Below are 17,619 nucleotides of genomic sequence, written 5' to 3' on the forward strand. Positions count from 1 at the left end.
ACGCTTGTAAAAAATGAATACATAAAATTAAGAATGATGACGGGGAATATGTCAAAACCCAACAACCCAACTAAAGAGCAGACAACAGACGAAGGCCACAATGGGTCTTCAATGCAGCGAGAAAATTCCGCACCCAGAGGTGGTCCTCAGCTGGCCCCTAAATAAAATTGTGTACTAAGTTCAGAGAAAATGGATATCACACTAAACTCCAAAACATATAATTGAACCAAAATTAAAAACATACAAGACTAACAAAGGCAAAAGACTGCTGACTTGGGACAGGCGCAAAAATGTAGTACCCGGTAGGCTAAACATGTTTTGTGAGATGGCAACCCACTTTTGATACAGTATGCAATCAAATTTATAGATTTATAGAAGAGCTAGTTGAAACATAAATTTATTGAATGAACAAATGATAAAGAAAATAGTTTTTACGTTTTCCTCTAGATACTATCAGTATCTTTTGATTGTAAGAAGGTTCTGTCCAAGGTAAAAATCCAGGATGGTTTATGAATCCAATAAATGTTTTAAAAACGTAAACTGCAGACTGTATATGATTGGTAACTGGAAGAAAACTAGGTCCATTTATAAGGAATATACGGAAAAACAGGAAATAATTTTTTACAAAATGTCCTTTTAGATACTAGCTTCTGATCACAAACAAGCTTCTGTCCAAGTTTGGTAGAAGGGTTAATTTTTTTAATTCGACGGACAACGACCATGGAAGAAGTACGCCATGTGATGAGAAAAGCTCACTTGTCCCATTGGGCCAGGTGAGCTAATAAAGTAAACCACAAAGAGATTAATTAAAAGAAAAGTTTAAATCAGCTTAAAATGTAATATTATGATCTATGACTTTATATTCAACTACTTACTCATAGGTATACGAGTTTGTCTCAGTATATTGACATAGATGTAACCATATCTTGTATTACTGCCATCGTTAGCTTTCATCTTTATTTCGTAGGAACTGGCCAGTGTATCTGTATTTAGTATTGCTCCATCTTTCTGCATCACAGTATGATCTACAAAAATGCATATATATAATCTACTAGGAAGACATTATAAATGCATGGTGGTGATGTTGAGGAGTAAGCTGATCCTTAGATGTCTTGATTATGACTGCATTGCAAAACTGAACCAAAATCATTCCTGCCTAAAATGAAGGTCAGAGTTACCTAATTTCATTGTATGGTTCTTCGAACTAAACATGATGCATCAACTGGTAAAACAACCATTCCTCCATGGTGATGAAGGTATATAGCTGCTTAGTTATGGACCTTCATTCAAAACTGAAACAAAGTTATACATGCCTAAAAGGAAGGTGATATGCACCTAATTCTAGTTTGGAATTTCAATAAAAGATTATTCCTCAAAGATTTGTACTTGCTTAGATCAGAATGTTACATTTAACTCACGAAATGTATGCCATAAATGAATGTCATTGATCTTATTTAAGTGTGGATGTTTGACATTAAATTAAACAATTCAACTGACAAATAAGATAATTCCGTCAAAATCTGTAATACAGCTTAAATATCTCAGCCGTTACCAAGATTGAAAAAAACTACAGACAGGTTAGAAGGTTTAACCCATCCCCCCACCACTATGATTAGGCCAGAAGATAAAAACTGTAAATTGTATATGTGTATATCATACCATCAATTTAAGATAGAATATGTATCTGTACTTGGGGAAATACTAAGAATTATGTGTGTATATTAGTTTAAACATATTTATTTATAGTGGATTAGGAAACAAGTTATTACAACTTATATTAATGGTGCAAATGCTGCGTTGTAGCGACATTAGCCTGCTCTTTTTGGAAATCTACAAGGGTGTCTTATTGCTCTATCTTAACATTGGTCAGCCATTTATCGTCCCCTTTCGACGGACTATCATTGTTTCTCAAAAACCATACTCACAAATGGTGTCAAGGAAGAGTTGAAAATTCAGTCCCTGGAATTTTCTCCCTGGAACGGGGATCGAACCAGCAACCTTTGTGTTAGTAGTCCGATGCACTAACCACTACACTTCAGCTCTCCTTATATTTATAAACATACCATCCAGAAAAAATGTGTGTATATTATAAACATACCATCCAAATAAAATATATCTGTACTTGGTGTAATTCTAAAGATACTATGTGTATATACATCTCCTTCTGGATCATTAATAGCAAATGTGTAAACTTCGCCACCTGTTCTGTTCTCAGATAGTTCTACTGTAGCAGGTAAATCTGGGAACTCTGGAGCCTGAAAAAATTTACAGCAAGTTATATTGTAAACAGACCTATGCAACTTGTGGTAACTTTACAAATAACAAGCTAGGGTCTTTCATCCATCTGGCCTGACTTAAATAATATTTTGTTTTGCATTTACCCTTTTAAGCAGACTTCACTGTTATTTTTTTTTCTTTTATGAAAATCTTTTAATTAATTAATATAATGGTGGATTCAAATATTGGTGACAATCTATATCTGTGTTATTTTCCTATGGCTCACAAATAAAGTTGGTTAATCTTTGTCCTTTCTGTAAGACCAGCTCCTGCTTTTAAATTCATACCATTGTGGAGTTTTGTTTAGTTTACCTGTTCATTGAGAGACATGAATTTCAAATTTAAGATAATATTACCATAAAGTAAAAAAGTTAGTTTCAACCCTTGATTCAATTCTACAGTATAAAGTCTATATGACTTAACAACAAACAAAAACCTACCATACTATGTGGAGTTATTGTAACGATTAATGTGTACTCTTTGAATAATTTCTCTCATTGATATTTTGCAAAAATTCACGTAAACTTATAGAGTATAGATTGTTGTACTGGAATAACTTACCTCATTTCTCGTTGAAATGGTAACAGTTCCTGTGGCTCTGTTATAACAAGAATCTTGTGTTGATATAGTAACTATATATCCATGGTAAGGTGTTCCTACTTCATGAGGTAATGTTGATTTTATACGTAAATAACCTAAAAACATAAATCCATAAAAATGTTTACTTTTTTGTTTTTAAGGTGGCTGGTGGGGCTGGGGCGTCTTAATTAAAATCCATAGATATTTTTAATAATTTGTCAAAATGAAGTTTTTATAATGCTTTTTTCAAAAATATAATAAAAAGTATGGGTCACCAGACATTTTTTTACGTTACAGGTTGTGCAAAATTGTCAGATTTTGTATAGATTGTGCATGGAAAATTCAATTTTGTGTGATAAAAAGAAAACTACATTATAGAATTTTTAGATAAAATGTGAGAAGATAGCTCTTATAACATGCTTTCAGAATAGAAAAAGAAAAATTGGGGTCACCGAACTTGTTTTCATGCTACATATCAAAATAAGTAAATTCACATCACTTTCTAATATAAAATTACTTTATTTGAGTTATCTCCCCTTATTTGCCAAAGTTGAAAAAAAATGAATCAAACTCAAATATGGTGTTTTATAGAAATTACAGCAGTAAATATGATAAAACACATAATTTTCTATATTTACATCAAAAGTCTTACACATAAATTACATACTACTCTCAAAATTTGCACATTCCATTTAATATCTAGACCAACTGTCATATGAGTGCTACTTCAAAATCCAAGATGGAGGAAGACACCTGAGCCACCTTAAATGGACCCATTTCAAAACCTTTAATTCTAGGTAAAAGACAACTATTCAGGAGAGTATTTTGGCTAGAAATAAAGTAAAACAAGAATGTGTCGAAAGTACACGGATGCCCCACTCGCACTATCATTTTCCATGTTCAATGGACCGTGAGATTTGGTAAAAAATCTAATTTGGTATCAACATTAAAAAGATCATACCATAGGGAACATGAGAACTAAGTTTCAAGTTGATTGAACTTCAACTTCATCAAAAACTACCTTGACCAAAAACTTTAACCTGAAACTCGCACTTTCATTTTCTATGTTCAGTTGACCTTGAAATTGGGGTCAAAAGTCTAATTTGGTTTTAAAATTAGAAAGATCATATCATAAGGAACATGTGTACTTAGTTTCAAGTTGATTGGACTTCAACTTCATCAAAAACTACCTTGACCAAAAACTTTAACCTGAAACTCGCACTTTCATTTTCTATGTTCAGTGGACCGTGAAATTGGGGTCAAAAGTCTGATTAACAATTTATGGTGACTTGAATAACACCGGTATCACTCAGATTACAATTCTACCTTGACAGGTAAGTTTGTATTTAGCCTATAAAATACTTATTTAGCCTTGAGAATTGAAAGGTCAGTTTATTCCATTCATACAATAGAAGTTTACCTATAAGGGTCAGAATGGGGTTTACAGAATAGAGAATAAATGTAATAGCAAAAAAAAATAGAGAATAGAGAAAATGAACAACAAAATAAAGAATAGAGAATAATGCGGTGCAAAAGTATAAAGAATAAATGTGCAAAACAAAAAGGAAACTTAGGTAACTGTAATGCAATACCGATAATATAATGATCAATGTGCATAATTGATAAATAATCTTGTAACAGAAAGACTATATAGTAAAATCATTTTCATGAGAATTTGCTTTACAGAATGAGAGTTATTTTTAAGGCTATTAAAAGAAAAATGCCCTAAAAATTTAAAGAATACAGATATTAAAAAACCCATGCAGGTCCTCATGTCATTTACATTGTCAAAATATAGGACACATCTAGTCAAACTGGTTTTAAACTAGACATCTAGTCAAACTGGTTTGGTATAACTGACTTTCTTGCCCTAGATGTCTATTTCACAGTGACCTTATGTGTTTGTGCTAAGAGTACATTGTACTGTCAAATTCATTGATTTTCTGTTGGGACATGACCTACATTGTAAACATGCAAAAAAGTAGCTTGAGATTTCAACTGATATTAGTATAATAAATTAAAATTTGGAATATTATATCCTGGTTGATGATGGTTTTTTTGGGGGGACCAAGATGTTTTCTTCATTCTTGTTCACATTATGATTATTTTAACCTTCAACATTGTTCAATGCACATTTAAAGATAGAAAAAATTTCAGCTTTCATTTAAAATATTTTGCAACTTAATAATAATCTGTCAGATTTTGGTGTAAACAAAAAACAAGACCCTGCAAGCATAGTCTATTTCTATAACAGTCAAGCAGATAGTTTTTTTATATCTGAAAAAAACTACCATGTAAAGAAATATGCAATTAAAAGGCCTAAATAACCCCTAAAATTCAACATTAACAGATTTTTAACAATTAAATCAAGATGCACAAAGTTTTAAGTATTGGTCAGAATATAGGGTTCTTTTGTACTTTAACAATATCACAATAACAATAAAGTGACCTTAATTTTGGACAGGTAAATGACATGAAGCCAAATTTATCAACCTCTATTGTATGAATGGGAAACTGACCTTTCAATTCTCAAGGCTAAATAAGTATTTTATAGGCTAAATACAAACTTACCTGTCAAGGTAGAATTGTAATCTGAGTGATACCGGTGTTATTCAAGTCACCATAACTCCTTGTCAGATTTGCTCTAAATGCTTTGGTTTCAGAGTTATAAGCCAAAATCTACATTTTACCCCTGTTCTATTTTTAGCCGTGGCGGCCATCTTGGTTGGATGGCTAGGTCATCGGACACATTTTTCAAACTAGACACCCCAAAGATAACGTTGGCCAAGTTTGGATTAATTTGGCCCAGTAGTTTCAGAGGAGAAGATTTTTGTAAAAGATTACTAAGATTTACGAAAAATGGTTAAAAATTGACTATAAAGGGCAATAACTCCTAAAGTGGTCAACTGACCATTTTGGTCATGTTGACTTATTTGTAGATCTTACTTTGCTGAACATTATTGCTGTTTACAGTTTATCTCTATCTATAATAATATTCAAGATAATAACCAAAAACAGCAAAATTTCCTTATAATTACCATTTCAGGGGCAGCAACCCAACAACGAAATGTCAGATTCATCTGAAAATTTCAGGGCAGATAGATCTTGACCTGATGAACAATATTACCCCATGTCAGATTTGCTCTAAATGCTTTGGTTTTTGAGTTATAAGCCAAAAACTGCATTTTACCCCTATGTTCTATTTTTAGCCATGGCGGCCATCTTGGTTGGTTGGGCGGGGCACCGGACACATTTTTTAAACTAGATACCCCAATGATGATTGTGGCCAAGTTTGGTTAAATTTGGCCCAGTAGTTTCAGAGGAGAAGATTTTTGTAAAAGTTAACGCAGGACGACGACGGATGACGACGACGACGGACGCCAAGTGATGAGAAAAGCTCACTTGGCCTTTCAGCCAGGTGAGCTAAAAAGAAGTATGGATCATTGTACGGCATATCATAGTAAGTATACATACCTCGTGATGTATCAAAATAGAAGTATGGATCACTGTAAGGCATATCATAGTAAGTATACATACTTAGTGATGTATCAAAATTGAAGTATGGATCACTGTAAGGCATATCATAGTAAGTATACATACCTCGTGATGTATCAAAATAGAAGTATGGATCACTGTAAGGCATATCATAGTAAGTATACATACTTAGTGATGTATCAAAATTGAAGTATGGATCACTGTAAGGCATATCATAGTAAGTATACATACCTCGTGATGTATCAAAATAGAAGTATGGATCACTGTAAGGCATATCATAGTAAGTATACATACTTAGTGATGTATCAAAATAGAAGTATGGATCACTGTAAGGCATATCATAGTAAGTATACATACCTTGTGATGTATCAAAATAGAAGTATGGATCACTGTAAGGCATATCATAGTTAGTATACATACCTCGTGATGTATCAAAATAGAAGTATGGATCACTGTAAGGCATATCATAGTAAGTATACATACCTCGTGATGTATCAAAATAGAAGTATGGATCACTGTAAGGCATATCATAGTAAGTATAAAAATCTCCATCATCATCATCAGTAAAATAGAAATAACTAGCTGTTGTATCTATAGCCCTGTCGTCTGTTCTCCAGGCCAATGTATTTGTTGACCAATATGGTGCTCTATCTGCGAAAAGAAAATACAAACTATGTATTCAAAAATTTTTAAATACTTTATTTGATAATATTAACCTTCGTAACTGTTGTCTACTATTCAGGTCAATATTTGTTGTTTAGTTGCTGTCCCACTGATGTTATATTATCCAATGTTCTTTTCCTCTTCTTTAAACATTTTGAGAAAGACATATACATGTCATTTGTTTTATATTACTAACTGATAAATCAAGCATTTTTCATCTCATACTAGAGACTTTTTAAAAAGAGTATTTGTGCACTCAGTCTTACTAATAATATTTGCTATATAAAATTTCTCTGTATTATAATTTTCAAGATTAAAAGCATATATGGTAAAAATTGTCATTTACAGGCAAAGTTCCTTTAACATGTTAAAAATTCAACTATATATATATAACCATTGTATGTGTAAAAAGTCAACTAGCCAATAACTATTTGAAGATATTGTCTTGCTGTTTCTTTTTGTCATATTAAATTTCTCACTTTCTAGTATAGTTTTCAAGATAATAGGCAAAAAGACTGCCAAATAAAATTGTGAATATTTTCATTTACTGGCAATTACTCTGATAGGAATCTAATTAGTGATTTATACCAAGATAATTTATTTGTAGATCCTTTCTTGCTGATTATTTTCATAATTTTAGGTTTCTATCTTAAAATCAAAATTATTAAGATAATAGACCATAAATGCAAAAAAATTGATAAAAAATTGTCATTTAAGGGCAATAACTACTATCATGTATAGAGGCAGTTGTCCGACATTTAAATGTAAATAGACAGTATGTAGATCTTAACAATATGAACATTTTTACATAGTAAAATTTTCTCTATCCATAACAATTTTCAAGACAATTGACAAAACTTGCATTTTATATAGCCATGTTAGCCATTTTGGTTGTGATCATCAGACACATTTTTAATGTTTGCTTCCAATTAGCCCAATACAACCACAGACAAGGATGACAAAGACTGATAGAAGCTATGAAAATTAAGACTCTCTGTAATTCTTCCAAGTCATCCTCTTTAATTCTACTATACTTACTTGGAGTTGTAATATACTGGACAGCAAATACTTTTTCTGTAATCACAGTTGGACTTGTGCTAAAGTCTACTTCATTACCAACACTAAAGGAGTTCTTTGTTGTCACCAATGTACGTGTAGGACAAAGATTTAGTCTGTAGTCATGGTGACTGTCAGTTGATGGATTGTAGGATGAATCACAGGTCTCATAGGGTATAACATTGTTTGGATCCCACCTGATTAAAATTTAAATATATTAATAAGAGTGCAAACACTGAGATTTCTCATCTGCTTTACAGATAATAATTGATTATATGTTGAAAGACTTTAAGGTAAGGTTTAACTACAAGTATCATATGAACTTAATAATCAATGATTCTTGAAAATGAGGTCAAGGTAATCTGAGGTCAAGGTCAGATGAACCCTGCCAAACAGATTCCCCTTTTAGTCATTACATACACCAAATATAGTTGACCTATTGCTGATAGTATCTGATAAAAGGACCAAACTAAGAAAAATTTAACATGTACAAATGAACCATGATAATGAAGTCAAAGTCAGATGATACTCGCTGAATAGACATGTGCCCCGTTACAATCAATCTCAAACCAAGTATAGTTTGAGAAATGGATATAATTATCTAGCTAAAACCTTGATCGCTGATCAATTAAATGAGGTAAAGGTCAGGTGAACCCTGTTTGACAGATGTGTAGATGTGCTATGATCCCATAACAGATATTATTTTCCTATTACTTAATTAGTCATAAAAACTGAAAAAATTTGCATGGTTATACACTTAAGCAGCTGCTTATAATTAGCATATATATATAGCATCCCTATGTTGTGCATTCATGGACTTTTGTCTCAGATGAAACACAATCTAGTTAGATATGTTCAGTTAAATATGTCAAAGCCTGATACTGATTAACCAATTATGTATCACCAATCTTTATCAAGATTACCCAACTATTTCTTTGATGTGTCATCAATGACTATAAATATCAGCCAATCATGTGTCACCAGTAACAATATATCAACCAATTAAACAGTTTATATAAAGTAAAAATTCATTAATGAAGGTTTGTGAATTTATTATGTGAAAAAGAATGGAATCTCAGAATGTCTGAAAATGTTAGATACAAAAAAATCCATCTATCAGTAAATTACTGAAAAAGAAAAAACTGAAGTCTACTAAATTTTCCCAATTTTGCTTCAGACATTATCTAAAAAAATTCTGCAAAATTTCATTAAATTTTAAGAAGGTTTGACAAAGTAATTGAGGTGCACCAAACTTTAACTCCAGACTGTATCTGTATCTACTTGTTACATTTGTTGTACCTGCTAAAATCTAAGCCTTTTAGACAGTAAAATGCGGAAAAAATAATGTTCATTTTTTTGTTTAAGGACAAGTCTTTTGATCATAAAAGACTATTAAAGCTTTTGTCCAACTAAAGCCAAATTCCATAATGGTTTGACAAAGTTATTGAAATTGAATGATGACTGAAAAACTTTAACCTTAGACTGAAGCTACAAGTTTTAACTGCAAAGAAACTACACTTATTATCAGTAAAAAAAAAGAAAAACGAAAGTAATTCAATTTTCCAAATTTTGCTCTTGGTCATAAACTAGAGGCTCTCAAGAGCCTGTATCGCTCACCTGATTCTACTTGGGTTTTTGAAATCATATAAAAAAATATAAAATTTGGCTAAAAGTGACAACACAACTTCATTTATAAGGAAAGGAACATGTTTAATTTCATTCAAAAGTCCCCCACTGGCGGCCATCTTGGATGACGGATCGGCTACAAAGTAACAACACTTGGTCAGCACCTCATAAGGAACATTCATGCCATGTTTGGTTTTATTCCATTCAGTGGTTCTCTAAAAGAAGTCATTTGTATGCATTTCCCATAGGGTCCTATGTTAACTTAAGTCCCCTGCTGGCGGCCATCTTGGATGATGGATCGGCTACAAAGTAACAACACTTGGTCAGCACCTCATAAGGAACATTCATGCAATGTTTGGTTTTATTCCATTCAGTGGTTCTCTAAAAGAAGTCATTTGTATGCATTTCCAATAGAGTCCTATGTTAAACTAAGTCCCCCGCTGGCGGCAATCTTGGATAATGGATCGGCTACAAAGTAACAACACTTGGTCAGCACCACATTAGGAACATTCATGCCATGTTTGATTTCATTCCATTCAGTGGTTCTCTAAAAGAAGTCATTTGTATGCATTTCCCATAGGGTCCTATGTTAAACTAAGTCCCACGCTGGCGGCCATCATGGATGATGGATCAGCTACAAAGTAACAACACTTGGTCAGCACCACATAAGGAACATTCATGCCATGTTTGGTTTCATTCCATTCAGTGGTTCACTAGAAGAAGTGATTTGTATGCATTTCCAATAGGGTCCTATTTTAAACTAAGTCCCCCGCTGGCGGCCTTCTTGGATGATGGATCAGCTACAAAGTAACAACACTTGGTCAGCACTTCATAAGGAACATTCATGCTATGTTTGGTTTCATTCCATTTAGTGGTTCTCTAGAAGAAGTCATTTGTATGCATTTCCCATAGGGTCCTATGTTAAACTAAGTCCCCCGCTAGCGGCCATCTTAGATGATGGATCGGCTACAAAGTAACAACACTTGGTCAGCATCCCATAAGGAACATTCATGCTATGTTTGGTTTTATTCCATTCAGTGGTTCTCTAAAAGAAGTCATTTGTATGCATTTCCCATACGGTCCTATGTTAAACTAAGTCCCCGGCTGGCGGCCATCTTGGATGATGGATCAGCTACAAAGTAGCAACACTTGGTCAGCACCTCATAAGGAACATTCATGCCATGTTTGGTTTCATTCCATTCAGTGGTTCTCTAAAAGAAGTCATTTGTATGCATTTCCCATAGGGTCCTATGTTAAACTAAGTCCCCTGCTGGTGGCCATCTTGGATGATGGATCGGCTACAAAGTAACAACACTTGGTCAGCACCCCATAAGGAACATTCATGCTATGTTTGGTTTTATTCCATTCAGTGGTTCTCTAAAAGAAGTCATTTGTATGCATTTCCCATAGGGTCCTATGTTAAACTAAGTCCCCTGCTGGCGGCCATCTTTGATGATGGATCGGCTACAAAGTAACAACTCTTGGTCAGCACCACATAAGGAACATTCATGCCATGTTTGGTTTCATTCCATTTAGTGGTTCACTAGAAGAAGTCATTTGTATGCATTTCCAATAGGGTCCTATGTTAAACTAAGTCCCCGCTGGTGGCCATCTTGGATAATGGATCGGCTACAAAGTAACAACACTTGGTCAGCACTCCATAAGGAACATTCATGCTATGTTTGGTTTCATTCCATTTAGTGGTTCTCTAGAAGAAGTCATTTGTATGCATTTCCCATAGGGTCCTATGTTAAACTAAGTCCCCCGCTGGCGGCCATCTTGGATGATGGATCGGCTACAAAGTAACAACACTTGGTCAGCACTCCATAAGGATAATTCATGCAATGTTTGGTTTTATTCCATTCAGTGGTTCTCTAAAAGAAGTCATTTGTATGCATTTCCCATAGGGTCATATGTTAAACTAAGTCCCCGGCTGGCGGCCATATTGGATGATGGATCGGCAACAAAGTAACAACACTTGGTCAGCACCTCATAAGGAACATTCATGCCATGTTTGGTTTCATTCCATTCAATGGTTCTCTAAAAGAAGTCATTTGTATGCATTTCCAATAGGGTCCTATGTTAAACTAAGTCCCTGCTGGTGGCCATCTTGGATAATGGATCGGCTACAAAGTAACAACACTTGGTCAGCACTCCTTAAGGAACATTCATGCTATGTTTGGTTACATTTCATTTAGTGGTTCTCTAGAAGAAGTCCTTTGTATGCATTTCCCATAGGGTCCTATGTTAAACTAAGTCCCCCGCTGGCGGCCATCTTGAATGATGGATCGGCTACAAAGTAACAACACTTGGTCAGCACCCCATAAGGATAATTCATGGAATGTTTGGTTTTATTCCATTCAGTGGTTCTCTAAAAGAAGTCATTAGTATGCATTTCCCATAGGGTCATATGTTAAACTAAGTCCCCGGCTGGCCGCCATCTTGGATGATGGATCGGCAACAAAGTAACAACACTTGGTCAGCACCTCATAAGGAACATTCATGCCATGTTTGGTTTCATTCCATTCAATGGTTCTCTAAAAGAAGTCATTTGTATGCATTTCCCATAGCGTCCTATGTTAAACTAAGTCCCCCGCTGGCGGCCATCTTGGATGATGGATCGGCTACAAAGTAACAACACTTGGTCAACACCTCATAAGAAACATTTATGCCATGTTTGGTTCCATTCCATTCAGTGGTTCTCTAGAAGAAGTTCAAAATGTAAATTGTTTACGGACGACGACGGACGACGCCGACGACGGACGAGGGACGCCAAGTGGTGAGAAAAGCTCACTTGGCCCTTCGGGCCAGGTGAGCTAAAAAGCTTCTGCCCAAATTTCATTAAATTCAAAAAGGTTTGACAAAGTCATTGATGTCTAAAGAAAAACTGAACAACACCCTGAACCTAAATGTTGATGACACTGATGATGGAATCTATGGTCGGCCTGTCTAGCTTTCGCAACATAAATGTTGCAGGCTCAACAAAAAAGAAACATAAAGAATACAATTAATTAAATGTTGTATTTCTCATTTTTACACAACAACATAGCAATCTTACTTCCTCTTTAACCATCTTATCAAGGATATTGTTATTTTAGTGAGGAATGTGAAAGAAATGACCAGGGTGTGAAATATTCTTAATTAAATGACCTCCATTGTAACAGTCATTTCATTGAAACTCTGGAGTCATTATATAACCTTATAATTTATATAAGTATTTTGTTAAGAAGAAAACTATTTATATATCAATCAGTCTTACTACTAGTTTCATACAATATATCCCATAACATACCATCCAATCATGTCTCCATCAGTAATAGCTATTCTTTGGTTACTAGGTACCTCGTACGTATAAACATCATGAAGCATGGAAGCTACAATGAAAGATATGTTTTAAAAGCTAACATCCATTAAAACATCATTTAAAGGTCAGCAATATTGGGGTTTTTTTTTACAAGTCATTCTTACCATGATATTGGAACAGTTTATTTTATTGTATATAGAATTTATTAATAATCATTGAGTACTCTAAGCATGAATTTAGGTGTTAAAACAAAATTCATGAGGTCGAGAGCTGAAACAAAGATCAAGTATCAAGTTAAATATTTTCTCAAAACTAGTATTCATACTAATATTAATGGAAACATGTCCCATTCAATTCATCTTGCAATGACTTAAAGACAATCATTCATTGGGCAACAGAAATGTATTCTACTTTGCCACAAAAACATGGAATCATGAGATTTATAATCTTTTATCAGAGATTCACTGGTATTTGTGAATTAAGTGTAAGGGGGGAATATAGATTTGCCAGAACAACAGGAATGACCCTACTTGTAAAAACAAGCTTGAAACCATTTTTAAGAGTTGAAATTTGAGATTAAAGTCCATAATACTGTTATTTTCTTGAAATTTACAAAGTCCAAAGCCTGTATATTTCTGCAAAATTAAGGGATAGTTAACCAATGTAAACTCAATGAGCAACTCATCATAGACAACTTACATAACTATAAATCAGTTCAATATATGAAATCTTTTAGAAAAAACATCTGTAACTGTTATTTACCAAAATTCTCAAAGTTCAAAGTCAGTAATTTTAGCAAAATTCAGCAGAACCGAACCAATCGTATACTTTATTTGTAACTCCTCATAGTAGAATCAAATACTAAAAATCTTCTCAATATGTGAAAGCGTCTAGAAAAAAGTCTGTATAACTGTTGCAGAATGACAAAATATCACACTGTTGTTCAGATCACAAGTTCCTGTTTTTGAACTACCAAACTTCCAGGAACCATTGTGTCTAATATGCAATTAAAGGTATGTTGAACTTTCCAGCACAATTCAGGACAAGGTATAGTTTTGACATTGAATGACTGCCAATTTATTTGAACCTAAGAAAAAGGTCATTAATGCTTGATATTGCAGAATTTAACATAGAAATTGATTGGGCTATGAATTAGTGGTTTAATTCCTAAGGAATGCTGCTTGAAAACTGGTAGGGTAGTAATTTGACAACAAAGAATCATACCACATCTCCTTATTTCCATGATTCTTATTTATAATAAACTTACTATTGTCAACATTAAATGTATTAAATCCAACAATTTCCCTTTTATTTTCAAAATCTTCTCCAGATTTCCTCCACACAATGAAATATAACCACCCTAAATCAACTGGATAGAACTCCCAGTAATGTATCACTCCACAGCATCTTACTATATGTACTGGACTTTCTAAGATATAGGTGTTTCCTGTGCAATAAATAGATAACAACATTTTAAACTAACATGAATTGCCTCTCATTTCTGATGTGTTCTATTAGAAAGTCAGTAACCTTGTGAAATATTTGCCAATTTGATGTTTTAAAATCAATTATTGCAATCAGTTTTGTTTGCTTATTTGTAGATCTTATTTGTGGCTCTAAGTTATTAATGATTTGTTTAAGGATATTTGCTACTCTAAAACAAAACAGGTTTTCAAGCTGATCAATGTTATCTGCTATTAGCAACCTGCATAAAATTCATAACATTTGGTTGAGGCAAACAAAAGAACGGAAACAAAAAATTCAGAATTTTTTTTCATTGTAACAAAATCATACTTTCAAATACAAAAAAAATTTGATACTTTTCACCCAATATGCAAATAAAAAAGGGGTTTCTTAACCCAATTTTTTTTTAACTTGAAACTGTTTATAAATGCAACACACACAACATTGCACATACCTGACTCTGTATTGGTTATGTAATTAGAGAAAGAACTGATTTCTTTGTAATTATATTTATTACTTTCACAATCTACAAAGAAATAAAAAAAACTTCAATAATTTTGTTCTTTTCTATCTTTAAAAGATTTTCTTTTTCACTTTAATTTTTTTTCTGAGGTTTTCGAAAACTTTAATTACGATTGTTTTATTATTAATGCTTGATTTTATTTACATTCCAAATGGTCCTATACATGATAAAATATTTTGTTAAACACAATGAAATATATATATTTTCTAGCACAAAAAAATGTATCTTAATAGCTGAAACACAATAGATTAGCTTTTAAAGATTGCAATTTTCCAAATGAAAAGTCGGCAGAAAGAACAGTAAATGACTCACTGCACACATTTTACTCTGTCTGAGTGTATTGGTTATCACCATCATGTATGAGTTTCATAAAATGTGGAGGACGAAAACTAAAGTTTAAGTGCAGAAATGAAAAAAGGATGGATGGAAGGACAGATGGAATGACAGACATAAAGGCTGAAGGACTGTCAAGGGTAACACTTAAAGCCCACATATTGCATATGGCAGAGCCTTACAAATAAAATTCACTTCTATTGCTTTTGGTCTCTATTAGAGAGTTGTTTCAGTGTCAATCATTCCACATCTTCTAACTTTTTACCAAATTATTTATTTTACCAACTTTACAAAAGATTATTTAAAATATTGAGTAAAAAACAAGTGACCCAAACGATAAATTAATGTGTCAATGAGTTCGAACAGCTGCTGACGAAAAACCTGTTTCTTTCAATGTTAACATTGACAAGATATTTCATTCTGTCCATCAAGACGAAGTATCAGCTTTTAACCATCAAACACAAGGAGACAGATTGACATATGTACTTGTTGCAATTCCTATATTCATAATATAATATTGTTAACACTTACTTCAAACACAATTGAATATTTGGTGCTGTGTGTAACAATTGAAATATTTCTTTGGTTTTATTATTATAAAGATTAAAGTAATTCCTACAATAAGCAGCTGTTATTTCATACTTAACATTTACCTTTTAAATATGACTTACATGTGCAGTATGGGTGTGTTCCATTGAACAGACAGTCTCTAGATTCCAAACTCTGCAATTCTGATCCTGTTTGAGCACATGTTCTTAATGTTCCATCTCTGGTTGTGTATTCATTTTCACATGATCTGGTCCTTGTTTGAGTTCCTTGTCCACATGTGACTGAACATGACGACCATTCTGACCATGAGGCCCATTGTGGTGCTGAAAAATTAATCAAAGGTTAACATGAGAAATATATTTTAGCTGTCATGAAATATACAATAGGTGAACATGATAAATACATTGTAGCTGTACATGAGAAATATATCATAGGTGTACATGAGAAATATATAAAAGGTGACCATGAGATGTATATACTAGGTTGGCATGAGAAATAAATAATAGGTGTACATGAGAAATATATTGTAGTTGTTCATAAGATATATATCAAAGGTATACAAAAGAAATATATTAAAGGTGACCATGAGATGCATATAACAGGTTGACATGAGAAATATATCATAGGTGTACATGAGAAATATATCATAGTTGTACATGAGAAATATATCATAGGTGTACATGAGCAATATATCATAGGTGTACATGAGAAATATATCATAGGTGTATATGAGAAATATATCATAGGTGTACATGAGAAATATATGACAGGTAAAGATAAGATATATATCATAGATGAAGATGAGAAATATATTATAGTTAAAGATGATCGATATATACCATTATGCATAGTTGTAATTTGCGTTATAATAACATCAAAATCTATATTGTGCACATGACAAATGTAATATAGGTAAATGTGACAAACATTTAACATAGGTGCAAATATATTCATATAAAATAATAATTCATAAACCTTAACTTGAAAAAGGGAAGAAAATGTCAGCTTACTGTTATTAACCCAAATCAAGAGTGATTTTTTCCTGCACAAAATAATACTTTAAAACTTACTTATACAAGAGTATTCCCAATGGAGTTTGCCACAGATGGAGTAGGATTGAAGATGGTTCCTTGATGTAGATGTTGTTGAACAAGAATACCACCCATACTGATTACACCAGTAAGTGTCTGGGTATGTGTAATAACTTCCCCAGTAAGTAATGACAGAAGTACAGCTTCCAATGTTTCCATCATTAACAACTGGATTACACTTCACATAATTACTACAATGTCCTGATAAAGCTGACAATACATTTTGACTGGATGGTGTATTTGTATTATACATCCAACCACAGCCCTCCGTCCATGACGCACTTGTTATAGAAACCCTTCCATATGTATTATAATCATAGCAATAGGCTTCAAAATTCTCATTTCTACAAGCAGTACCAGAATCTGAAAAAGTTCAAAATAATATTAAAGTTTCAGTAAATTAAATAGTTTGTGCCTTTCAAATTAGTCAATGTCGTAAAGTTGGGGATAAATTTCATATTTTATTACAAAAATATACTCTAAAGTTGTTTATTTTAATGAACTGGCATTTCTACATTTCACAGACCAACGCTATTTGAGAGGTGTAATTTTCTTGGTTATCTTGGGTTTTTTTCTGAATATTTATAAGGCCACAGTTTTTTAATTTGTAGTTTTACGGATTTTCCCCATGAAAAAGTCGGGTCGGTCGGTCGGAAAAA

At 33.1% G+C, this 17,619-nt stretch overlaps 1 protein-coding gene across 1 annotated transcript in view; it reads right to left on the minus strand.

Moving 5' to 3' along the window:
* The window catches only part of LOC143054023 (uncharacterized), a 119,057-nt gene that overhangs the window by 48,973 nt on the left and 52,465 nt on the right, over window positions 1-17,619 (minus strand). Inside the window, exons 11-20 of the mRNA XM_076226867.1 lie at window positions 16,940-17,323; window positions 15,992-16,192; window positions 14,919-14,990; window positions 14,268-14,447; window positions 12,989-13,070; window positions 8,053-8,267; window positions 6,835-7,002; window positions 2,839-2,972; window positions 2,099-2,255; window positions 876-1,025 (exon numbers count right to left, since the gene is read on the minus strand). Of these exons, the coding sequence (XP_076082982.1) occupies window positions 876-1,025; window positions 2,099-2,255; window positions 2,839-2,972; window positions 6,835-7,002; window positions 8,053-8,267; window positions 12,989-13,070; window positions 14,268-14,447; window positions 14,919-14,990; window positions 15,992-16,192; window positions 16,940-17,323 (1,743 nt within the window). The remainder of the gene's footprint in view (window positions 1-875; window positions 1,026-2,098; window positions 2,256-2,838; window positions 2,973-6,834; window positions 7,003-8,052; window positions 8,268-12,988; window positions 13,071-14,267; window positions 14,448-14,918; window positions 14,991-15,991; window positions 16,193-16,939; window positions 17,324-17,619) is intronic.

The sequence above is a fragment of the Mytilus galloprovincialis genome, chromosome 12 (assembly GCF_965363235.1).
Source record: "Mytilus galloprovincialis chromosome 12, xbMytGall1.hap1.1, whole genome shotgun sequence".
Taxonomy (NCBI): domain Eukaryota; kingdom Metazoa; phylum Mollusca; class Bivalvia; order Mytilida; family Mytilidae; genus Mytilus; species Mytilus galloprovincialis.